A 27,031-nucleotide genomic window follows, 5' to 3' on the forward strand; every position below is an offset into this window, starting at 1 on the left:
TATATAAGAAAAGGTAAAACTTATAGATGAGATCAGATTTATTTTTGTAAACTCAATGCAACCACAAACTTAATGTTTGTGGGACTCATAATTAACATCAAACAACATAGTTGGAAAATATAATATATAAAGATTTTAAAAAGGATTGGTTAAAAAAAAATTGTCAAAAATATGATGAAAGTAAAATCCCCAATCAAGTTATAGCTATTATTTGAAGTTGAAGTGGCAGACGATTATAAGTGTTCAATTATGTTGAAAGGGTGGCCTTTGTCCTCAACATTTACTAAAAATGGCGAGGGTGGGACGGTGGGTGGTCGCTGAGGGCTGGGCTAATATTGTAAATTGGTTGGAAAATAACATCCCCGTCTATTATTATTATTATTATTATTTAAAAGTCTTGTTTTTGTAAATCTAATTGAGTATGAAGTTAGTATAAATGGAATATTTTTTTAGTTCAAGGTTAGCATCAGGACAGCAACATATATAATAAATGTTGCCAAAAATTGAATTATAAGAGAAGTCACATTTTGACAACCTCTTAACATATGACTGACTAAAACAGAAATGTTAAGTGTAACAGATGTATGTAGACACATAGAAACCAATTAGGTTTAGAGCAACTATCTTTTTCTTACAGATAACTAAAGCACCTCTCCACCAATATAACTCTTATTAATTCTTTTCTATGAAGCAATTAAATTGCTACCCTATTGATCCAGCAAAGTGTGTCTCTTTTCTAGAACGAAATACTTTATATATAAAAGGAAGGATTAATTGCCTATAAATACACAAACTATAATCGAATTTTGGTTTTTAACCAAATCTATTTTTTTGGTCAAAAAATACATAAACTTTTAATTTTTTGGAATTTGGCCTGAGCTCAAAGTTCGTTGGTTAATAACTTGATTGTCTGAAGTTCAATGGACAATCCGAATATACCGTTAGAAAGCTCTTGACATTGTCATTCTAATAATACTTATAATTTTGGGTTTTGGTCATTGTAAGTGATCGAAAAATGACATGAAAAATGATGTCATGAAACTATGCATTTTTTCTAATTTTCGACTTTTTTCGGTGACCAAAACTCAATAATATGGATATCATTAGAAAGTTATCATTGATATGTTTCCAACTGTACATTCGAACTGCACATCGGACTTCAGATAATTAAGTTATTAATCAACGAACTTTTGGAATCAGGCTAAATTCCAAAAAAGTAAAAATTTATGTATTTTTTGACCAAAAAAATAGATTTGGTTAAAAACCAAAATTTGGGTATAGTTCATGTATTTATAGGCAATTAACCCAACTAAAAGGAAACATTCCATTTAATGTTGCGTGAAATTATATGCATGTATATTGATATAAACCGATTTAGCAATATATATCTAATTTTTAAAAATAAAAATAAAACAAAAGATACTGCAGGACAGAGATTTGTATGTGTAATTTTGAAGGAGAAAATAAATTCAATGAAGTCATAAAATGTTGAGAAGAAGTTAGGAGACCGATTAGCTAGAATGTCATTTCGGTGTCGTCAGCCATTTCGATTTGTCCCACTCAGAATTTATTTTTCAGCATAGCAACGGACATTAATTAAATATCGGTTATATATATAAAAAAAGAAAAAAATGAACCCTTGAATGCACAAAATAGCAAGCTAAGGGCAGAGGCTCGTTAAAACCTATATATGAAAACTCTTGCGGGAAAACCCTATATTGAAAAAAGAGTGCTCGAAACAACCGACCAAAACGAGAAAAAAGAGTGCTCGAAACAACCGACCAAAACGAGAAAAAAGAGAGCGGAAAAATAGCAAGCTAAGGGCATAGCAACGGACATAAATAAACATAATTTAAAATAAAACTATCTAATAAAAAATAACCTGAAAGTGAAGGCTACGGAGCCTCCATTGACAAATACGAGTCTCGCTAGTCCATATTTAAATTTTACCGAATTGCCATTAAATTATACTCCATCCATCTCACAAAAACATGAACGTTTGTAAGTGACACAAATTTTAAGAAATATTAGATAAAAGTGTATTGTGAGTGAAAAATAGGATCCACTTTATAAAAAGTTGAGATAAAAAGTAAATGAATTGTGGTGAGTAGTGTCCCAAAATAGAAATATTCATATTTTTATGAGACGCCTCAAAATGTAAAAATGTTCATATTTTTGCCATGAACAATTTTTTACTTTGGGGGAGGGTAAACGGTGGAGTTTGATCCCTGCACCTCACTGTTCGTAAATAGAAGTTCGCACCGCTTGGTGTCCCCTTGGGGACATTATATCCATGAACTAAGAAGCGTATTAGTATATTTTATACTCCTTCCGTCCCCAAAAATAAGTTCCTCTTTGGAGACGGCACGGATTTTAAGAAAAAGTTGTAAAGTGTATTGATAGTGGAGAAAAATATGATATAATTAGTATTGAGAGTGGTGAAAAGGTGAAAAAGTGTTATAATTAGTATTGAGAGTGGTGAAAAAGTGAAAAGAAAGAATAAATAAAGTATTATTAGTGGAGGGGTAGTTGTCCAAAAATAAAAATAAAGAAAGATGAACTTATTTGGAGGACGTCCCAAAAAAAAAAAAGATAAACTTATTTTAGAACGGAGGGAATAATTTGTATTATGGTATAAAGAAGAATGGATTCCAAGGATAAGATCATTCAACGCTACTTCCCATCCTAATTTCTCGGACTTCTTGATATTGTACACTTCAATCTAAATTAACACCCTTATCTTTGGCCTCCCCCCCAAAAAAAAGAGTTAGCAAGAATCATTGTCGTTCTTGAAAAATATCTATACGAGCCTTAGAGCATCTACATTGATTGAATCAGTTGGTTATAATTGTATAAAATGCTGCAGAATTGTATAACACAGTTCTTCAAAATTGTATACTAATCATGTGCGTCTATTCTTTGTGAAATAAACAAAGCTAATTGCAGGAAATAATACAGTTTCTCCATAAAATGTACTCCCTCCGTCCACCAAAAATATGTCACTTTACTTTCGGTACGGGTTTTAATAAAATGTGAGTGAAGTTGGTAGTGGAGTAAGGGTCCCACTTTAAATGTGAGTGAAATGGTGTGGACCCTACTACTAAAAATGGATGTGGCATATTTTTTGTGGACGGACGAAAAAGGAAATTGTGACATATTTTTGGTGGACGGAGGGAGTAGTAGTTTCTAAAATGCTGCAATTACATTATCATCTTTAATTTTCAAAAATATCAATAGTAAATCTACCGTCGTTTCATCAAAATATTAAACCGATATCATTTATGGTACACATCAGAATCAGATAAATTTTGATTAAAAAAACAAAAAAACAGATGTCGTAGCACTTTTAAAAATTACAATTTGTAAATTTGAGAAAATATTGCATTATTTCTGATAACACCGAGTTATTTGAATACAAAATAGCACGAACTTTATTAATACAAAAAATGACTCAATTTTTATCAAATGTGTAAAAATGGCATGAGCTTACACTTTTGAAATCAAATTATAACAACATGGAAAGTCCGACATTAACATGAAAATTATATGAAAATTATAAATTCACTTGGAATATTTATAATAAAGTATGATAATTAATTCTCTTATCATAAAAATTTTAATCTCGTACAAATAATTTTTCTCTCGTAAAATATTATTGACAACACGAATTTTTTAAACTCCGAGTATATAAAATTCATATTACGCACAGACATAGAATTTTCACATACTTTTCAGGTGATTTTAGATTTTGTATTTATGAAAGATCGAGCCATTTAAGATTTTTTAAAATTCAGGTCATTTTTACAAATCTTCATAATTCAAATTATTTTTTGTATTTTTTTTTTAAGTTCATACCATTTTTACTAATTTTCAAAATTCAAATTATTTTTGTATTTTTTTAAATTCGTGTTATTTTAACAAATGACTTTAAAGTTTGGCTATTTCAAAGTTCATGTCATTTTTACAAATGACTTTAAAGTTCGGGCTATTTTTACAAATGTCTACAAAGTTCATGCCATTTTTCAGTATTTTTAAAGTTCGGGTCATTTTTACAAATGAATTCAAAGTTCAAGCTATTTTTTTATATTTTTTAAAGTTCGGGCCATATTTACAAATGACTCAAAAATTCGGACCATAAACTACAATTAATTCTTCTATATATTACCGCTAAAAGTTATATGGGAAACCAAATTAAGACTTGAGGATCGTTAGACTAGCTAGGGTGAAACAAAACTTCCACTATTCATAAATAATCATTGATTGAAATGCCCCCTCAAAAAAAAATCATTGATTGAAATGATCATATTTATTTGAATACTAACTAAGAATTAATAATCCTGATAATTTGCTATGACTTTCGCAAATCAATATTTCCACATATATTAAATTATGATTAAAGTAGTTAGGGACGCCACACCTAAGCAATTTAATTTTCTATATTAGCAATCTGGTATAATTTGTTAGTTTAATATATTAGTCACATAGGTTCGTAGAAATAAGTAGCGAAGTTCACAGGGACTAATGAACAACAGCTGATTTATTGCCAATTTTCTCGTTGATGCTACCTGCTAACAATGAACTTAGTTATTTAAAGCTGATTCGATCTCTCTAGATGCTGCTTGAGCTCAATGATATAGTGCGAATGAAAATTTGATATTATTAAATGTCTAAATAATATTATGAAATTTTAAGATAAAACTTTTATTATGCACCAACTCTTTGTATGCTTTATTAGATAGGGGTTTGGGCAAATAAAACTAAGAACTTGTTCGAGATTGCAGTTTTAGGTGATTTTTGAAGTGTGATGAATTAAATCATTATTTTTTCAATTTTTATAATTCCGTCCCTTTATTTTTCTTTGGGTCATCAAAGAGCCGAATTGAAGCTTACATGGATTATTAAAGACGACGTCGTTTTTGTTAGGCCTAAATGACGTTGTTTCGTACAATTTCAATTAAAAATTATCAAATTATAAAGGGGTTGTATCATGTATCTACACCTTGATTTTCAATATTCAACAATTTTATTGCAAGGAACATCATAACATGAATATTATGTGCTGAACTAATCCACGTAAACTGCAGCTCATAATCCGGCAATTGAAAAAAAATCCACAAAAACAAGACACTTACAGAAGTGTCTTGTTTTCTGAATAACTGGCTTTCTTGTAGAATCCACGTTCAAACGATGCTCTGCCAATGTCTGATCTATCCCTTTCAGGTCTGCCGTGGTGAAAGCAAACACGTCTGCATAACGCTGAAGGCACTCGATCACCTTGCTTTCCAGGGCTGGGGCCATTTCGGTGCCTACTCGTGCGGTAAAACTTGTTTTCCCCGAAAATAATTCCACTAGCATGCACTTATCAAAGCGAGAGATGGAGAAAATCGCCGTAACAGGAGGAGGAAAATCGCCGGAAATCGAGAGAAAAATTACGAGGAGTAAAATGGAGAAGATGAATAGTAAGGATTTGAACCGCCTAAGTATAATGTACGCGGGCAACCACCAACTAGCGGGATGAGCGACACGTGGCACTGGGAAGATAATCGACGGTCAAGGATTTTTATGGAGAGACGAAAAGACGCAAAGGTTAAAAAGTAACCTCGAAATACGGGAAAGTATACTGTAGAGGGGCGGGCATTTAATGCGGATGACGTCAGCCACGCGGGCGAACACTCTGACTAGATTACTCTGCTCCAGAGCGAACTAGTCAGACCAGAGGGGGGAGTAGCTGATGAGGAGTAATATATGCAGAGCAAAGAAATGACCTTTATCAGAGGAAAGGACCTCGCTAGAAGAACGGGTGTCGTTGGAGAAATGATCCGGGTCAGAGAAGTCACTCCCGCCAGAGAAATGGCCCGTGTCAGAGAAATGGCTTTCGCCAGAGAAATCACTAAAAGAGCGGAGGAATCTCCCACCTGAAGGGCAAATTTACTCTTATGCCCTCGACCACGCGAAGCGCATGTTCTCACAGCGAGTTTACTATTTTGCCTTTAGCTTGTAATCTATAAATAGCCATGCATACGCACTTTGTAATTTACGCTATCTTCACTTGCAATACCACAGCAATCAGACTTTCGTGCTCTCAACTTTGCTTTTCTCTCGTTTTTCCAAACAACACTAGGTATACTTTGTAATTCAACAGTACTATACCGATTAAATCCCTATCCGTTTAATCATAATTCACCAGTGCGCAAAACAAATATTATAATAATAATAATAATAATAATAATAATAATAATAATAACAATAATAATAAATATGTAACTTAATTAATAATAAATTAAATAATATGATTACTTAGTAATTTAATTAACAATCAACAAAATTAAATATTAATCAATTTTTAATAAGAAATAATTAAGCTAATTCGTAAATAATATGTCAACTGTGGACACATTTACAGGGTTGATCTTGATCAAATGTGTACAAATTGAATCAACTGTGTGTATTATAGTCAACTGTGCTCAAAATAAATATAATAATAATAATAAATCAATATGTAACTTAATTAATAAAAAATTAAATAATATGATTAATTAGTAATTGAATTAACTAGCTAAATTAATAAAATTAAATATTAATAAATCTTTAATAAGAAATAATTAAGCTAATTCATAAATATGTCAACTGTGTATATTATTTAAATGTGCACACATTTACAAGGTTGATTTTGATCAAAAGTGTAGAAATAGAATCAACTGTGTACGTATTATAGTCTGTGTATATTGTTCAACTATGTATATTATTTACACGGTTGATTGACTTTGTACACAATTGATGTTTTACAACTGTGTTGTTGTGGATGCAACTGTGTTTCTAACTACACGGTTGAGTTCAATTGTGCACAGGTGTTTATGTTGATTGTGTCATTATAAAACATAATTGTGTAGCTAAGAACACTTTCACATCTCCCAGTTGTATCTTCAAAATCAAGCATTTATTGTATATTTTTCACACTCAATGTGGTCTTAAACGTAAAAAAACTAAATTTTATCATTATAAAACAATAAATCATGATTTTGATATCAATATATTCTTAACTGTGTCATTTACAAATACAACACAGTCAACATAAACACCCGTGCACAATTGAGCTCAACTGTGTAGCTAAGAATACCTTCATATCTTCCAATTGTGTCCTCAAAATCAAACATTTATTTTATATTTTTCGAACTCAATATGATCTTAGACGTGAAAAAACTAAATTTTATCATTACAAAACAATAAATCATGATTTTGATATCAATATATCCTTAATTGTGTCATTTACAAATACAACTGTGTTATGCAAAATTACTATTCACAGCTCACTAAAATTAAAAAATAAGACATACAATTGATACATTTGCTATGAATTTACCATACATACCTAAATACAATCAGAATGACCAAAGAATTTCGTTCAACCCAAGTGTTTTCAAATAAAAATAATCGCGAATTTTTTACAGCAAATTTTCGTGGGTTTTCACCCAAAAAAAAAGAACGAGGAAGAAGAACCCCTCAACCCACTTTTCATCAATTTCTTCACCAACCTACCTTACATTAGCATTTACTATCACATTAAAGTCAGCTGTACGGGCCAAGACAACCTGCGAAAATCAAAGAATGAATGAAGAAGAAGATACTCAAGGTTGAGTTCATTAATGGAGAAAGAGAGAGAGAATGAGAATGAAAAGAGAGAGAGAGAATGAGAAGAAGGTTGACTTGGACTTGGCATTGGTGGTGGGTGAAAAATAATTTTTTTTCTCTTTATTTTTATTCACCAATTAGTAAGGGTAATAATGTATTTTCAATGTGTTTTGACCCCTAAAGTCATCTTTTAAAAGTTGTGGCTATCAAAGTCATAAACTATCTCATTTTGGCTAAGGAAGGAAATTCTCACAAGGAAAAAAGGGTCTCACTTATAGTTGGACGGAGGGAGTAATAGAAAAAGAAAAATTTACAAGGAAAAATAAGGGATTGATAGGTAGGGAAAATAGTAAAGTGGCGGTACGTACAAAGCACACGAGGGTTCATATATTCTTCACATATAGATATAGTTCATTATAGTTCAGATCAATTTCTATTTTCCCTCCTAATATACATATTTTGTTAGTATTTTATATACATAGATAAATAATCATATTATCACTGTTGAATGCTTGCTCAAACTCAAAGTAAGTTAAATGTTGTTAATTGTATCTCTCACTTTTCAGTTATAATAATTGAATTATAAGAAGAAACAAAATTGCACTAGAAAAATTCGTTACAGCAAGTTCAATAAAGAGATATTAATGTAAAATATCCAGTTCTGCCTCTCTCCAAATCCACTCATTTCAAATCCTAAATCTTAATCATACTAATTAGTTCAAAGAGATAATCTTAATCATACTCAATAAAAAGTATATTAATTATTACCCATGAATATAGCATTACAGGTCTTTAGATGAATGACGAGCTTCATTAGTATAAATGCTTCCTTTTAGTTACTGAGGATATTGTTGAACGTTACTTTCTTTTCTTTTTCTTTCGCATTGTTTAACAGTGTCAATTTGCCAATCTATCTTTGCCAGTTTGCTGTATTATGATCAGTGTGTGCGGGTTTGTGTGTTTTATTTTTTTTAATAATTTCATAATAATCAAGTCATCGCCATCATATCTCAGATTGTCTAATTATTTAATTTTTATTCCCTTTCTAATCTGTGTTTGAATCAGGACATGATTTCTTTTCTCACACTGGAATGTCGGATAATATTAAACAATCTAATAAAGAATCTAAATTAGTTAGTTAACCTTAATATCATATGTCGTTAGAGTTGGAGTTTTTAATTAGTTTATTCGATTAATAAAGAGGACAACAGTACAACTTCCAAGGGCTTGTCACTTAATTAGTTTATTCGATTAATTGATTTATCAAAAGTCTGAGCTACGACCAAAAGAAAAGCAAAAAGAAAAGAAAAACACAAACAACTACCCAAATACGCTCAAATAGCATATCCTCCTATCAAATGAACGCTCGTATTTTGAGCCGCTCACAGATTAGTTTAATAAAAAAAAATTAATTAATTTAATTTATTTTTAAATAAAAGTAGGATTTAGTTTTTTTTTTATTGTATTATCGATATTGTACCTACTTTTTTTTGTACCTTTTATTTTTATAAAAAATACAAAAAAATAATTAGAATGTGAACAATACACTATGGGCTCGTTTGATTTTCAGTAAAGGATTATGTAGTATAATTTGTAACCAGAATATTTAGCGTGGATAATGACAGATTATTAATACTGAGTTGGTGTTTGCTATCATGGCTAAATACAGAATATCCTGATTTAAGTTAATCCTAAGAGGGAGGTGTATTATTAATCGTAAAAAATCTGAATTAATAATACTGAATCGTGGGATTAAACCGGGTCATCCGCATTATTACTAAATAATACCAAACACTAAACTGATCTGTACTAAATTAGCTAATACAGTGTATTAGCCAAGATCAAACACGCCCTATAACTAAATCTTAGTTTTATTTTAAAAATGTGACCACTTAGCATCAGTTCACTCTCAAACCAATTTGAATACTAGTAATTAAATTTAATTGACCGTTGCATTAATTACTGCACAGTTAATTATCTATCTGTCAATTGTATTGTATATCAGCAAAATAAATGTAGCCGGAAAATCACCGGCGGAAATTTTGCAGTTAGAGAGTTGTTTTCACGGCTCTTTGAAACCGCCAGAGTTCATTAGTAGTTGAAAAAACAAAGAGTTGGAGGAGAAAAATATACTACTACCCGAATATGTAAAATAAGATTAATTATAAAATATTTATGCATAACCAACCTAAACATGAAAGCCAAAATAGAACTTCTATAAAGAGGTTCTCTCTTTCTCTCTCTCTCCTCACCACTCCTTCAACTTTCCCTCTCCTCATTTCCTCTGTTTAACTTCTCTCTTTCTCCATTACCTTTCCCTATCGTTTCCAGCAGCACCTGCATTCCTCACGAAGGCCAGAGAACAAGTTTTTCTGGCCGTTTTGAAGAATAGGCGAAAATAATAAAGAGAGAGCTGCATTCATGTTTAATTCATCATAAAGGATCACAGAGTTTAGGGAGGTCTGGAGCAAGTGTCTTCTGACATATCGCAGCTCTTTTTCCCATTTGTTTTTGCGTCTCACAGAAGCAAAATCAAAAGAAATACTATATTCTTGCGCTTTTCGCAAAGGAGAGATAAAGCAAAGGCTATATATATACCCTCGCAACAGATCTCGATTTTCCACACCACGTCCTCCTCCGTTTCTCCTAAACCAAAAAAACAGAGGAAATGGAGCGAGCGACGGTGCTGCCGGAGACATTCTCCGGCGTCCATGACGACATGACGGAGCAATTCCTGATAATTTGGGGCCAGATCAAGGCGCCGCTGATCGTGCCGCTGCTCAACATCGCGGTGGTCCTGTGCTTGGCAATGTCGGCCATGCTGTTCATCGAGAGGGTGTACATGGCCGTCGTCATCACTCTCGTCAAAATCTTCGGCCGGAAACCTGATAAGAGATACAAATGGGAGCCATTGAAGGACGATTTGGAGCACGGCAACTCCGCATACCCCATGGTTCTCGTCCAAATCCCAATGTTCAACGAAAGAGAGGTTCGTTTTATTAATTAATTAATTACTCCAAATCCGCATGATTTTGTCCTCATTTCTATTCCACTGCATTTTTCCAAGAGCAGGTCTATCAGCTTTCGATCGGAGCTGCATGCGGCCTATCCTGGCCGTCCGATCGAATCATAGTCCAAGTTCTCGATGATTCAACCGACTCCACGACCAAGGTACGTATTTCCGAAAATCTCAAATCAACGGTTCGAATTGTGCATCAGCGGTGAGGCTGATAGAGAATATAATGCAACAGAATATGGTGGAAATGGAGTGCCAGAGATGGGCGAGCAAAGGGATAAACATCAAATACGAAATTCGAGACAACAGAAATGGATACAAAGCCGGAGCTCTCAAAGAAGGGCTGAAGCGCTCATACGTCAAACAGTGCGATTACGTGGCAATATTCGACGCGGATTTCCAGCCGGAGCCGGATTTCCTGTGGCGAACCATCCCTTTCCTCGTCCACAACCCCGAGCTCGCCCTCGTCCAAGCTCGCTGGAAGTTTGGTATGTGCATTCATTTTAATCACGTGTTAATCACATTTTTAAGGATTCGTGTTTAGAGACTGTCGGTGACAACGCTGTTAGTATAATAATACTACTGAAAGTGACTGTGTATCCACCACTCAAAATCACCAATTCTTGGTGTGGATTCGGCAGGTGTAGGTGTGTTTTTTGGAGTTGAAAACATAAAGGGTTGATGACCATTGAATTTTTGACCTGTAACATCTAAAAGTGCTAATTTCCAGGTTTATGATGGTGTGGTGTGGGAAAATATGTTGTGTCTAATGTTGTAATGGAAGTACAACTGTAGGTTGTCCTAAAAAGTGATTTTGGTTCAAAGAGGTTTTGATAGTGAAAACTGAGTGAGGGATTACTCGTGGATTGACTTTATTATCCTTTCTAGCTTTTTCCACCTGGGAAAAAAAAACCTGCTGCGTTTTTCTTGTGTTGGTGGAAATAGTAAATCTTTCATTCTCCAAAAGGGAGTGCCTCTTTTTTTAGTTATGGAATGGACAAGGGGTATTTTTGTCCTTTGTCCCAGCCAGCAATTGCATGTGCTGAGGGCTTGTATGAGTGTGGTGGACCGCAATCTTCATCTACCGACAGCCTTCATTCATTTCCATCGGCATTTACTTTTCTTATATTCTTCTACTGGTCCTAATTCCTAATCACTAATTATGCTGCTGTTTAATTTAACTAGGATTAGATAATAATGAGAAATAATTCTCTTGCGCAGTGAATGCCAATGAATGCTTGATGACGAGAATGCAAGAAATGTCGCTAGACTATCATTTCACAGTGGAACAAGAAGTAGGCTCATCCACATATGCTTTCTTTGGCTTTAATGGTAATCACACACTCCCAAATTAGATGATTGTAATATTGCATGAATTATGAATACTGTGATACTAACAGAAATCTATGATGTTTGAAGGAACTGCTGGTGTGTGGAGGATTGCAGCAATCGAGGAGGCAGGAGGATGGAAAGATCGTACCACGGTTGAGGATATGGACTTGGCCGTTCGTGCTAGTCTTAAAGGATGGAAATTCTTGTATCTTGGCTCTCTAGAGGTACTAAATGAAGCATGAACAATTTTTTCTTCTTTGATGATTGCAAATAAAATGATGTGATGATCAATACTGAGATGTTGTTGTTGCAGGTGAAAAACGAGTTGCCTAGCACGTTCAAGGCGTATAGATACCAACAACATCGTTGGTCATGTGGCCCTGCAAATCTGTTTAGGAAGATGTTGTCTGAGATTGTAAGAAACAAGGTTGATTAATATATCTCCCTTTCTTTCTCTCTCAATCCTTCGAGAATATGGATATGGATTGGGACAGCTGATCAAACGAGTACATCTGTTTATTTGCAGAAAGTGTCATTGTGGAAGAAGGTTCATGTCATATACAGCTTCTTCTTCATAAGGAAGATAGTAGCCCATATAGTCACGTTCGTATTCTACTGCATCGTGCTGCCTGCTACCATGTTGGTGCCCGAAGTTGAGATCCCAAAATGGGGCGCAGTTTACATCCCTGCCATCATCACCCTCCTCAACGCAGTTGGAACTCCAAGGTCCCATTTCTTGCACCTCGAGTTGGTCTATGTTTCATTTCACTTGGTTTGTTTGATGTTATGAGAGTTTTGAATGTGTAGGTCACTCCATTTGCTTGTTTTCTGGATCCTCTTCGAGAACGTGATGTCACTGCACCGCGCCAAGGCCACTATGATTGGGTTGCTTGAGGCCGGGAGAGTGAACGAGTGGATTGTCACTGAGAAACTTGGCGACGCCCTTAGGTTGAAATCAGCACTCAAGGCCTTCAAGAAACCTCGGTTTAGGATTGGAGATAGGTACATTTTGTGATCAATATATGCATTTCTTTGGCCATTTTTAGCATTAGCTGCAAGAATCTGATAGCTATTATTCGCCCAAACAGAATCCATTTGCTAGAGCTTGCTACTGGTTGCTACCTCTTCTTCTGTGGCTGCTACGACATTGCATTCGGGAAAAACCACTTCTTCATATACCTCTTTGTCCAGGCAACGGCCTTCTTCGTCATGGGATTCGGCTACGTTGGCACCTTCGTCCCAGCTTGAGACCAACGGTTCATTGCTTGCTTCGATTAGTGTTTTGCTAAATTTGGAAACTAAGGGGTTTCCAAGTTCTTGCTTCACTTTCTCTTCTTTTCTCTTTTGCTCTTGTATACTGCTCTGTCATTAGAGTTCTTTCTTACATGTAGAAAGTGAGTGTATTCTTTTAGGTTCAAGCATAAGAGTTGGAGCTCAGAGTTGTTGTGGAATTTTGTTTTTGCTTGTGTATATTATAAACGTTGATCACAGAAAAATTGAAAATAATATGGTTTTGTAGTTTTCTTTTTCTGGTTGTTTGTGGATTCAAGGTTGTCTGCAAGAAGACTGAAAAACAGCAGAAATGGTCAACTTCTTGACGGGTGGAGTGGAGCAATAAGATAATGCCTTGCTCACACTCAACTGTATATACCAAACAGACATCCCAATCCTTCTAAAAATAAAATTCTAAACAAATAAAACAAAACAAAAAACAGAGAGCAATTTTACTGTAGAAATTTATTGCTTTCACCTACTGCCTACTGGGATTAATGGGAGATGCAATTAATAACAGATTATTTTTACCCAACTGCTGCTTTAAATAATGATGATCAGAAAATTGAATGCAGTTGTAGAGAAACAACTCTCTGTTTAGGCAGTCGTGAGTTTCATTACAAGAACAATAAAATATTTCAACACCAAAACCAATATGAAAGAACTATTCCATGATGCAGGAAAAATTAGACTGACTGGTGTTATCAGAGCCGGACTTTCAACTCAGAACACGGAGATCAGTTTTTCTTTGTAAAAATTAATTATCAAATAAAAAATAATTTAAAAATAAATACTCCTTCCATCCCAATAGTATTGTCTCATAGCTTTTGGGCACGTAGATTAAAAAATGTGTAAAAAGTAGATAAAGTGGGTTGATGGAAATTATTTAAATATTAGGTATAGAGAGTTAATATATTGCCAAAAATGGAATGAGACATTTGTATTGGAACGCCCCATTAAAGAAAGTGGGACATTACTATTGGGACGGAGGGAGTAATAATCATTAACACAATTATAAAATCATTTAAATTACAAAAAATCAATTTCAAGCTGACTTTCAAGTTCATACAAAGCAATTTAAAAAAATTACGGATAAAACTTTGCAAGGCAAAGTAACTTTCAGTATCAAATTTAAAAAATGAATCTTTAGGATCCAAGCATGATATGCATAAATTAGTTATGTGTGCACTTCATTAAAACGTTGATTCAACCCTAAAGCTTACATATTATTCAAAACTAGCATTTACACCCCGTGCAATGCACATAAAATATTTCTTTATATTTTTTATTTATATAAAATTGATATCAACTCAATTATTATATTTATAAATATAATAAAAAATTAATTTTATTTAAATATATTTGAGTTGAATATTGAAAAAATAAAAAAAATTAAGAAAAAATCACAATAATAAAAATTGATATTATGAAAAGACAAAAAAATTATAAGTTAAAAAAATAAAAATGAAAAACAAAGTAGAAAAGAAATGAAAAATAGATTTATTCAAAAAAAAATGAGAGATGAGAGAGAATGTTTTAAAATTTTAATCCTTAAATAAATATAACTTTCACATATTAAATCAAATATTTAGATAAAATATATCAAATTAAAGCTCTTATCGTGATTTTTAATTTGATATGCATATTAATTAGTCAAATTTCATAATTTTAGAAAGAAAATAAAACCAAAAAAAAGAAAGAGAAAAAGGAAAAGGAAATACAAAAAGAAAAATATAACTTATAAATAAACCTTCAATTTTATTATAACTATAAAATTTCCACTCAATTTAAAAATTGATTTTCAATTGAAAGTTGCATTTTTAATATGGTATAGATGTAAAATTATGAAAACACAATCATATTTATACCATATTATGACCAATCATAAATTAATTAAACTAAAAAAAGATTTATTTGCTTATAATTTTTGTTCAAATAAAAAAAATAGTTAATTTTAGGGTTAATGCCGTGAAAAACCATGAACTTTGGTGCGATTTCAAAACTTTCCATGAACTATTTTTTTATCCAATTTTCCATGAACTTAAGGGGCTGATCAATTTTGCTATGATTTTCAAACATCCCTAAATTGAGTGCTGACATGGCATTTTTAAGTGACCTGAAAAGTGACATGGCGTCATCGGCGGTGAATCAAAACGACGTCGTTTTGAGCCCAAAACTCTCTTTCTCTCTCTTTCCCTCTCTCTCTCTCTCTGTGTTAGTGGTCGAGCTCGCCGGAAAGAAGGTTTTCCGTCTCCGTGGGCAGACCTCTTCTAACCACCTGGTACTGTGGAGGGGGGCGGCGGATCTGCGAGGTGGTGGGGGAGGGCGGTGGAGAGAGAGGGGTGGTGTGAGGTCGGCGGCGCGAGATCTGGGGAAGAAGAAGATATTTTGAGGGAGAAGAAGTCGACGGCGACGATGGATGTTTGGAGAAGAAGAAGAACGAGGGATGGAGGTGACTGGCGCAGCGGCGGCAGGGGCGCCGGATCTGGTGCGGGTATCGGAGGCGGTGGTGAGGGAGGCAGCGGATCTGCAGGGTGGTGGTGGTAAAGGCAGCGTAGGGGCGGCGGATCTGGTTTGTGGTGGACGGCGGCGGTGGAGGTCTGGAGAGAAGAAGAATTTCTGGAATGATGCGAGGTCTGCAGTGGACGGCGGCGGTGGAGGTCTGCGGTGGACGGATCTGGTGTGGTGGTGCTAAAGGCCGCGAATCGGAGCAGCGGAGAGGGCGGCGACTGGCGCGGCGGCAGATCTGCAGGGTTGGTTAGGGAGGCGGCGGCCAGAGTAGAGCAGCGAGGCGGCCAGAACAGAGCAGCGAGGAGAGCAGAGCAGAGCAGAGCAGCGAGACGAGCAGAACAGAGCAGCGAGGCGACCAGAGCAGAGCAGAGAAAAATAATCGATTTTCTATTTTTTTTTCCAAGTAGGCGCCACATCAGCTCGGTATTACCACGTAGGCGTCATGTCAGCTCGGTAATGCCACGTAGGTGCCACCTAAGACCGGACAATCATCAGAGGTAAAAATCGTGGAAAATTTGTTCAGGCGTTTAAGTTCATGGAAAATTTGATAAAAAAAATAGTTCATGGAAAGTTTTGAAATCGCACCAAAGTTCATAGTTTTTCACGGCATTAACCTTTAATTTTACTATGTTGTCCACATTGTAATTACAATATGGATAAAATAATAAATTAAATTTTTTCTATTTAGTCAATTTATGACGGATCATAATGTGATCGCATAAATTATACTCCCTCCGTCCGCGATATCGTTTCCATATTGTGGACGGCGCGGGTTTTAAGAAAAGTGGTGGATAGTAGTGCATATGTAGTGAGTGGAGTTTGGGTCCCACTATTGTTGTGAGTGGAAGTTTGTGGATCCTACTTCTATAAATGGAAGTGGAAACGATATCGAGGACGGACCGAAATGGTAAATGTGGAAACGATATCGCGGACGGAGGGAGTATATAATACTTCCTCCGTCCATGAAAGAACTTCCTAGGAGGGAGTGGCACGAGTTTTAAGAAAAAATATTATTGAGTGTATGAGAGTGGATGGAAGATAGTTGAGTGTATTGAGAGTAGTGAAAATGTGTTATAATTAATATTGGGAGTTGTGAAAGTGAAAAGTAAGAGGATTATAAGTGGTGGGGTATAGTCCAAAAATAGGTAGAAAGTTCTTTTGTGGACATCCCAAAAAGGAAATATAGGAAGTTCTTTCATGGACGGATGGAGTATAAAAATAAAGTCTTTTTACTCTCAAGTGCCAAGGTATAAGTAATCACAGTTTGCAATCTGTGCTTATAAAAAGTCGTCTCACTTAAACTTTAGGGCCTCATGGCTCCAATCTTTCAACTATTTTATTAATTATTAATGGACATATGATATCAACTTGGTGAATGTGGGTGTTAATAGTTCAGTATCTTCGCTCCTTATCTAAAGAAACAATGTTTTGTTATTTATATCACTATCCTTATTGGTTTAGACATGACGGCATTATGAGTTACCATGTAAGGTATCTTAAACATAATTAGGTGGCCAGTTGATATTAGAGGTGAATAATGTAGCTTAATCATTTTTTATGGTGCCAAACCAATTAATTAGTCATGGATACTATGGATTTCAGACAATGATATTGTTCTTTGACAGTTATTTCAAGCTAAAGTCGTTTTTATAAAAAAAAAAAAAAAAAGAGTAGTGTTATTTGGACAAAATTTGTCCGGACAAAAATAAGGTTATTTTTTAAAAAAAATCAATTTATTTATAAATTTTGATTTAAGTTTAAAAGGATTTAGTTAGTTTTATTGGTTTCTCCATATTGTAATTTTTTAATTTTTTTTTATTTTTTGTTATTTTATTTGTAGTTTGTGTACTTTAAAAATAATAATAATTAAAAAGGTTATTTAAAAATTACAAAAAAATTACAATATAAAAAAGTGTCAATATATGAATCTAGCCTATTTCACATTGTAAACTTAAAATTTAGCCTATAGAATTAAAACATAAAATTTTAGCCAGTTTTTGTGTGAAAAGACTGAAATACCCCTCCTTAAAAATAGGCAATTCTCGCCCCCCCTCTATCTTCTCGGTCTCTCTCTCTCTCATTCCTCCCCCACCCGCGCTCTCTCTCTCTCTCACTCTCTCTCACAGAGACGATTAAGGCGGCGGATCGACTGGAGCACGGCGGTGGCGGCCGATGGCGGCGATGGCGACGTCGGCGTTGCCGCCGCGCCTTCCTCTCCTCATCTTCAATCTCGGCGTCTCTCTCTCTCTCTCCCTCTCGCCGCCCATCCCCCGCGTAGGAAGCCAGATCCGCCATTGCAGCGCCGACGACGAAGCAAACCATCCAGATTCCAGCGGCGCGTCCAATCCTAACGGTGACTTCGCCGATTTTCCCCGATCGAGCCGTGCTCTGCCATCGCAGCGCCGACGACGACGCCAGCCATCCAGATTCCAATGGCGTGTCCAATCCCGTCGGCGTGTCCATCCAGATCTCCCTCTCTACGCTCTCTCTCTCTCGTCCTCGCCGCCCGTCCGTCGCGTCGCACCGGCGTCTTCAGTTGGAGAGGCTGAGCAAGTCGGAAGTGCAGGTGAGATACTCGTCGGTTAGGGCGGCGCCCCACTGCGGCATCGGGTAGTCGATCTGGATGGCTAGCTCCGCCAAGGCTGTGTTTGTTGCGTGGATCAGATCGAAGCATTTGTTGAAGCCTCGGAGCGAGAGCAGTTCCGATCCCGGCAGCAGGATCCCGGCGATGAATTCCGAGATTTTAGATCGAAAATCGGCGTGTGCTTAGATTTGATTTAGCTTGGTTTTGGTGACTCTACACTTTCTTAAGAATGGATTTTGATTGTAAATTGAATTGATTCGGATAATATTGTGTTGTATTTTGATTGTTGATTTAGAGGAATTGATGTATTTTGATGGTAGATTGAGTTGTTGTATTTTGGTGTTGTACAGCAATTTGATTGAGCTGTATAATTATTTTTTTAATGTTCTTAAATTCACAACCAAATTTATGAATTCACAGAAGCTTAATGTTTTTGAATTCACGACCACATGTATGAATTCACAACTTAATATTCTTGAATTCACAATCAAAATAAATTTTAGTTTTAGTTGTGAATTCAAACTTTAAAAACTCAAATTCACAACTACTTGAATTCACAATCGTAACAAATGCACAACTAGGGTTTAGGTTTATGGTTTCAGTTTAGTTGTGAATTTAATGTTTCAGTTCAGTTTAGTTTCAATTCAGTTCAGTTCAGTTGTGAATTCACAACCAAAATAAATTCTAGTTGTGAATTAAATTCAGGTTGTGAATTCGACTGATTGTGAATTCACAACCAACATAAATCTGGTTGTGAATTAAATTTTGGTTGTGAATTCGTTTGTTGTGAATTCACAACCAAAAAATTCTAGTTGTGAATTAAATTTTAGTTGTGAATTCGACTGGTTGTGAATTAAATTTTGGCTGTGAATTTGACTAGTTGTGAATTCACAAACAAAAAATTATGGTTGTGAATTCGACTGGTTGTGAATTCTCAATTCACAACCAGTGTGAATTCACAACCAAAAAAATTTGGTTGTGAATTCACACTGGTTGTGAATTGCGGGATTTTTTAAAGGGGTGATGTAAAGTGGCCATTTTTTTAATTTTTAAAGTGGAAGGGTATTTTGGTAACAGTGGCCATTTTTTTATGTTTTTATTTTAGTGGACAATTTTTAATTTTACAATATGAAAGTGGCTATTTTCAAAATCCACTCTATAAAAAAAATAATAAAACTAGCTAAATTCTATTTTATTTTGAACCAAATTTTTTAAATAAATTTATTTTATAAAATATTTTATCATATTTTATTCGGACAAATTTTGTCCAAATAGCATTGTTGAAAAAAGAACTACTCAAAAAGAGTTGTCCGCCGTAAAGACATGGGATTCAGTAGAGGGAATTAGCAAACAGATAAGATCGTTTGATAATTAAAAGGGAAAAAAATTACTTAATTTTTTGGAGACATGGGATTCAGTAGAGTTCTAATAATGAGTTACTGAAACTTTTTGGAGACTTTAATTCAAAAATTCATTTTGAATATACTGATTTTTTTTAAAGAAAAAAAAAAAGAGGATCAATATACCGATCAATAAAAAAGAGAGAGAATAAATACTCCCTCCTCCCACTTAAATTAACACACTTGCCTTTTTTGTTTGTCCCACTTAAATTGGCGCTTTCCTAAAATTGTATGTGATCCCTACTTTCTCTACAGACATAAAATAAATGGACCCTATCTACTTTACACTCTTAACCCTTTATTCTTAATCTCCGTGCCCAACTCAAAAGTGTCAATTTAAGTGGGACGGAGGGAGTATAATTCAGGCATTATTTGGAGTGAGGAAAGATATACCTTTCAAGTGACTCTACATTAAACGAATCAATAATGCTATTTGGTTCAAAATAAAAAAGAATTTAATTTTTTTTCTCCACATTGTAGTTTTTTTTGTAATTTTTTAATAACTTTTTAAATTTTTTTATTTATTTTAGGAAGATTTTTAAAAGTACAAAAACTACAAAAAAATAGTAAATGTCACTTTATGTCTCATCCTTTGGTCGAATTATCGATTACGTCCCAACTTTTCGATAATATCTAATTGGTACCCAACCTACCAACATTTTCTTAATTGTGTCCCTTTAAAATTTTCCGGCACCCGAAAGATGATGTGGAACGCCGGAAATTTATTAGGTGGATTTATTGATCCACTTGGAATTTCCACCATTATTAAACTTCTAAAAAACGAAAACAAATACCAATGTGCCACATTTACCCTCATACCGAATTCCCCCAAATCATAGAAAAGAATTCAGCGTAGCAATTGAAGAAACTCAATTAAAGATATTCAGCGTAGCAATTCAGCGTGTTTTTAAGAAGAAACTTAGCATGTTATTTTTGAAGAAACTCAGCGTGTTTTAAGAAATTCATCGTTCTTGTCAAGAAGAAGAAGAAGGGTTCCGTTCATCTTGTTGGCAACAAAGAACATTGCATTCATGGAGAATGTAACCTTATTAGGTCCTTTAGTGTAGCTAATCCCGGTAGAAGATTTTGGAAGTGTCCTCTTGCAAGCTTGGTGAGTTTTATTCCTTTTGTAATTGATGTTTAATTGAGTTTTTATGAAATTGTTCCTAAAATTCAGTTTTTTGGTAATTAGCTCGGTAACTGCAAATTTTTTCCAGTGGTACGATGATCCATTTGATGGTAGAGCGAGATCGGCTCTTCTTCATTGCATACGAAAAATTAATGTAATGATACAAAAAGAGCAAAAACTTGCTGCCCAAAAGCTTCAAGATTTGAAAGAGGATCTTGAGATGAAGATGCAAACATACCGTGTTGAGAATAGGTCGTTGAAGAAATCTTTGAAGGCAACAAAGGGTAGACTTCAAGCATTGTTCTTTGTTCTCATTGTTACCTATGTGGTATTGTTCGTTTGGATTTTCGTAGGTCATGTAGAGTTTGTCTCGTCACCGAGACTTCGTCTTCCTAAGTGAAACTATGTGTCATCCGAATTGTGCTATTTGGTGTATCATGTATGAAACTCTATGTTGTTTGTGTTCTTTGGTGTATCATGTATTAGACTCTATGTTGTTTTTTAGATTTGGTAATAGAGTATAGTTGTTTTGTAGATATTGCTATTCTTCATCATTGTATATGTTTATTTTTTTCATTATAAGTCTCTGTTTGAAAGTAAAAATCTCAAACTTTATTTATGGGTTTCAATACATTTTTCCCCGATAAATAAGAGATCTCTGAATAGCATCCTCTGCATTGCTCCTGTTTGGTAAAGAAGAGTTGTTGAAGCCGAAAGATGAAATGGAGAGGCATATAACTAATCAAGAATTGGTTAAAAATATCTTCCATTCATTGAGTTAAACCCATGGAAAATAAGCCAACAAAATAAGTAGAGTAACACACTCCTAAATCATGTCTAGTATCCCATGAGCATCACAAAAAGAGACTAATCAAGACAAAAGATAGAGCTCGACAAAGTGCATTCTCAACATACGAGCCTTACAAAAACAAACTACTCAAAAGAAATTGATATGGGTCTAGAGCTCTATGGAGGGGTCAGATTCTCCACTTGGCTGCCGCCTTCGACCCCTTGCGATCCCGGAGTGCTTGTCATTGTGTCTTTCTTCCTTTTCGAAGCCGTCGATCGAGAACCACTAACCAAATGCACACGTCGTGTTCCCGAATCCTAAAAAGAAGACAACTTGCATCAATATTCACATCAATGAATGAATATATGCTTACAATATTGAATTTTACACATACATGAAGATAGATGTTGCCCGTCTCGGTCAAAACTTGCTCCATATCCCTTCCGTGCTTGTGAATACACCAATAATTAGACTATTCATATGATATGCATTTCGTTCCTACACAATATGCAATTAAAACTTACTAGTCGCATCTCTCATTTCAAAACCACGTTGGTAAGATTGGTAGATTTAGGTGTGGTCATCATCGACGTCGGAGGAGCTCTAGGTTGTCTTCCCCGAGGAACAGTGTCTTGGGCTGCATTTTCAGCTTCCTAACAAGGTAAAACAACAAGAAGTTAGTAGGAATGAACATAAATCAATGGAGAAACCAACTTCAAACCATATGAAAACACTTACACTTGCTCTTGGCGATCGAGGATGCTGTTTACATGTTCTCTTGTTGTGATCAAACTCACCGCAATTCTTGCAGCTCATTCTTAAGCCACGCATGCTCCATTTTGCCTTAGCCATAGTTTGTTGATCATCAAGTCCTCTAATCCTACGTTTCTTAGGTCTCTGACCTTGAATACTTAGGTGGAAAGATGGGCGCCTCATCAACCTTGGACCAAGACTTAAAACCCCGTAGAGGACTCAAACCATGTTTGTAGCACTCTATCGCATTATTTTTGTAATAAAAACGATCAATGAATTCAACGGGGTCATCCCTATTATGGAAAATATAACTTAGAGTATGGCAACAAGGGATTCCCATCAACTCCCTATCTCTACAAGTACACTCCCTATCAACAAGACATACTACATGGGTGTCATCATTCATATGCACCTCAAATTTTCCCCCCAACAGCCGGCCTCACATCACAAAGCCTGATTTTCTCTTGCAACCTATTCAATTTTTTCCTCACATTTGGACACAATGGATCAGACGAATGTAAGAGTTTTTCCATGCTACTTGATAGATCGTAAATCCTAGTCATAATCATTGTTCTTATATCCTCTAGCATGTCAATCAAAACCTCATCTGTACACTTGAGAATGTAAGAGTTGAAGGTTTCACTCACATTGTTGTCCACCACGTCAGTCTTTGTGAAGCTATTAACCAAAAACTTGCAAAAAACATTCGGCCCTCTACCCTCAAAGTCCTCGGTAGCCTCTGTGCTTGTTTTCTTCAATTCACCAAGCGCTCACTGTTGGAAAAATTAATGAAATATTCTTACCCTAGTTTTGATGATACCAAAACACTTAGGCCATGTTTGGTTAGCTCTCATATCCTTGATAGGCTAATAGTCCAGCGTATTTTTTGAGTTTGGTTTGTTGGGCTAAATTTAAATTCGGCTCGTAGCAGCCCGCAGGCCCGTAGCTAAAAATTAGTTTTAGCGTTACTGTAACAGGCGTCGAGCGCCAGTTACAATTTCTGGAGGAATTGCACTAGTCAGATTAAAATTTTGATTTTCGTTTTTGCCCTCTGGTAAGCCCGCCTAAAAGCTCTTGTAATACAAGACGCCATTTTTTGCCCTAGTTCAGCGGCTGAGCTTCTCTGGTAAGACGATTCCATATTTTTCTCTTCATTTGAACAAAAAAACGACGCTAATCGTCGTCTAGAATTCTTCGATATGCTATGGGATACTTGTTAATCTCCCAGAAATTTTCGATTGACAAATTTGGTGGTGTTCATTCTGGGCAATCCCCAAAATGAATCATACACGATTAATTTGTTGTTAATTTCTTTGATGAGATTGAAATTTACTCGTTCATCATTGCTGAAAGTTTGATTTTTTTTTTTTTACCCAGACATCCTTATCACGATTTTGTCTTTGTTCGTTCATTGAAGGCCTATCGCGATTTTGAGTTCTTTGCAGAACTTCTGCCACTAATTTGCTGAATTCTGGTTAGTCACCCATTGCTCCTTGTCTTTGTTCGTTCGTTCGATTAGGTATTTGATCGCATTGCTGGTTTAGTTTTCTTGATTATAGTGGGTTGCTGAATGTGGCAAGTCTTCGGCGAAGGTTTAATATTCTGTAATTATTGTTTCATATTTAATCAAATCTTGGGTTGAATGGTTTTTTTCCTATTTCTTGATGAAAACTTAGTGATGCTGGAAATTTGTTCCTGAGAGATATCACATATTGAATGATGAATGTGTACATTTATACGATGTCTGGTTATGCTATTTAACCATTATGTTGCCCTATAACACTGTTTGTGAGTCTGCTTGCATGATTAAAATGCTCTTAAACTGTTTGATCACTATGCCTGAATTCAGAAACTTCAAAGAAGATACGAAATCACTGGAATGAATGGAATGAATATAGTTTTCCAGTTACGAATCTGTACATATTGGTCTTCTGTTTATGAAATGATTTGGGTTGAGTTTGATTGTTCATATTGTTCGCTTATAGATTCGTTGCGTTGCCTGTGCTCCTCCCCTGATTCGTCTGTTACTTTCCATTTGTTGTTAAGAAATAGGCTCCAGAAATCAGTTGTTACTTTTAGCATTGAATTCTAGTTTATTTGTCATATTTCAGAGTGGGCTGCCTGCTATTAGATTCAAGCCAAAAATGACAAACCTTCTCAGTAGAAAACAATTGTTGTTATGGCTCATTGAAGAAGAAATGCGCCAGTTCATATTTCGAATTGCTTTAGTGATTGATGTTATCTTTCGTATGAGGTCTAAAAAAAGAAAACGTAGCCATCAAATTGAATCATACATCATCTTGCAAAGGATCCCTGATCAAGTAAAACATCTAAATAGGATGACTATGGTTAGCGATATAGATTGTGTGTTGAATCTGCGGATGGATAGAAATGCGTTTGGGAGATTGTGTAATCTGATGAGACAACTAGGTTCATTAAAAGATGGTAAATTTGTGACTGTTGAGGAACAGTTGGCCATGTTTTTATCCGTATTATCCCATCATAAGAAAAATCGTGTCGTGCGCTTTGATTTTTGGAGATCGGGCCAAACAATATCGCGCTATATTTACACTGTTTTGAAAGCCATCTTGAAGCTACATGTTCTACTCCTAGTGAAGCCTGATCCGGTATCTGGTGACAACAATGATCCACGATGGAAGTGGTTTAAGGTATGGACATAGGATATTGCATTCTTGTTTCACGCATGTCTTACGATACTCCAACTGAACTATGACATTTTCAACTAACTATATGATGTTTGTTTCCTTTTGTTTTGGGTAGGGCTGTCTTGGTGCGCTAGATGGCACTTACATAAACGTGAAAGTGCCGAATTGTGACAAGGCACGATATAGGACACGTAAAGGACATATTTCAACAAACACGCTAGGTGTTTGTGACCAAAACATGAGGTTTGTATACGCATTACCAGGATGGGAAGGTTCAGCAGCCGACTCTAGGATATTGCGTGACGCTCTCAATCGACCCTACGGTCTTAGGGTACCAAAGGGTAAAAATAAAAAAATTATAGTTTTTTTTTGTAATTGCTGCATATTTTATATTAATTTATATTAGCTTCACTAAATTATCCTTTTTGGCACATATAGGGAACTACTACCTAGTGGACAACGGCTATGCTAATAGCGAGGGATTCCTAGCTCCATACAAAGGTGTTCGCTATCATTTGAAAGAGTGGGGACCTACTTCAGCGAGACCACAAAATGCAGAGGAACTCTTTAACCTAAGACACACAAAAGCACGCAATGTTATTGAACGTGCTTTTAGGATAATGAAGATGAGATGGGGAATTTTGCGGAGTACAACATACTACCCTATTCAGGTCCAAACTAGGTTGATAATGGCCTGCTTTCTACTTCATAATTTCATCCGAAATGAGATGGCCTTCGACCCAATTGAGCAGCAATATGATACCACTATCAATGAAAACGATGATGTAGAAATAGATCACTTGCACTGCATTGACTCGATAGAGGCATCGCAAGCGTGGAACGCGGAGAGGGATTCCTTGGCAAATGCTATGTGGCAACAGTATTTGAGAGGAAATTAGTTGATAAGTTTGACTAGTTTATGTAGTCCTGAAAAATTGTGATAGTAGTGTCAAATTGAAAGTCTATCCTATGGTGTCTTTGTGAGATTTTGTTGGCTCTTTCAGACTCTGTTAACTATGTCAAGACATGGTTTAAATTGCTTACTCTTTTGGATTAAATGCTTGATTTCAAAGCTTGTGTTTGGGCTCTTTCGATTATATTACTTATGTAAAGACATGGATTCAAATGCTTATTGTTTTGAAAGATTAAATATTGGCTTCACTGCTTCCTTTTGAGCTTTATTTACTTTATTTTTTGTGTAAACGCTGTATGGATATTTGCTAGGAAGATGGATATTTTCTGTTATTTTCTGTAAATCAAATTATTAAAATCTGGAAGTTACTTTATTGCTTCATGAATTTGCTTAGTTTCCTGTTGTGTGACTGATCCTTTTATTGGGATAGCATCAACCCCTCTCTCTCTCTGTCTCTCTCGCTCGCTTGTGATGTATGTGTTAATGTATATATTTCAATGCAATGGCTATCCAGGGATATTGTGTTTTATGATTCAAGGCTGAGATACAATTTAAAATCCATTTGAGAGGTTGCATTGCTTCTCAAAAGTGTAAGGAGAAGAGGCGAGCTGCTGTCATCTATTGCAGTTGCTGCTCTAAATGCAATCAAATCTAGCTGGAAAAACCTTTCCCAGAACTGGAAGGGTGCAGATCCTTGTGGCAACAATTGAGACGGTATTATTAATAGAACTCCTTACTTTTGCTTCATTGTTTTGTCGCCTCAAGTATCTTTTATTTTTTAATGTTAATTATCAAATGCATAGGCTCAACAAAAAGGAAACCATAAATTGAATTAACAAGAAACTAACTTTTCAAAAGAATGATATCAAGTTTACAGATCGCCAATATTCTATGACATATTGTAGTTGATACCTTAATTAATGCCATAATGAGATTTTTAACTTAACAATTTTTTAAGCAAAAAAATGGAACAGATTGCAGAGGATATTGCATGCAAGTTTTAAATGATACATAATGATTTTTTTTGCCATATCTA

The 27,031-nt window shown here is 35.2% G+C and overlaps 2 protein-coding genes across 2 annotated transcripts; both read left to right on the plus strand.

Moving 5' to 3' along the window:
* Nucleotides 1-9,946: 9,946 nt before the first annotated feature.
* On the plus strand, nucleotides 9,947-13,483 carry LOC130997931 (glucomannan 4-beta-mannosyltransferase 9-like). The gene is made up of 7 exons (XM_057923365.1): nucleotides 9,947-10,618; nucleotides 10,702-10,800; nucleotides 10,881-11,133; nucleotides 11,867-11,977; nucleotides 12,065-12,201; nucleotides 12,291-12,979; nucleotides 13,066-13,483. The coding sequence occupies exons 1-6, from the start codon at nucleotides 10,298-10,300 to the stop codon at nucleotides 12,411-12,413; spliced, it is 1,044 nt and encodes a 347-aa protein (XP_057779348.1). The 5' UTR covers nucleotides 9,947-10,297; the 3' UTR covers nucleotides 12,414-12,979; nucleotides 13,066-13,483.
* A 2,212-nt stretch (nucleotides 13,484-15,695) lies between these two features.
* On the plus strand, nucleotides 15,696-26,106 carry LOC130998394 (uncharacterized). Its single transcript, XM_057923813.1, has 5 exons — nucleotides 15,696-15,821; nucleotides 20,962-21,201; nucleotides 24,528-25,085; nucleotides 25,198-25,423; nucleotides 25,521-26,106. The coding sequence occupies exons 1-5, from the start codon at nucleotides 15,696-15,698 to the stop codon at nucleotides 25,979-25,981; spliced, it is 1,611 nt and encodes a 536-aa protein (XP_057779796.1). The 3' UTR covers nucleotides 25,982-26,106.
* Nucleotides 26,107-27,031: the final 925 nt, after the last annotated feature.

The sequence above is a fragment of the Salvia miltiorrhiza genome, chromosome 8 (genome assembly GCF_028751815.1).
Source record: "Salvia miltiorrhiza cultivar Shanhuang (shh) chromosome 8, IMPLAD_Smil_shh, whole genome shotgun sequence".
Classification (NCBI taxonomy): domain Eukaryota; kingdom Viridiplantae; phylum Streptophyta; class Magnoliopsida; order Lamiales; family Lamiaceae; genus Salvia; species Salvia miltiorrhiza.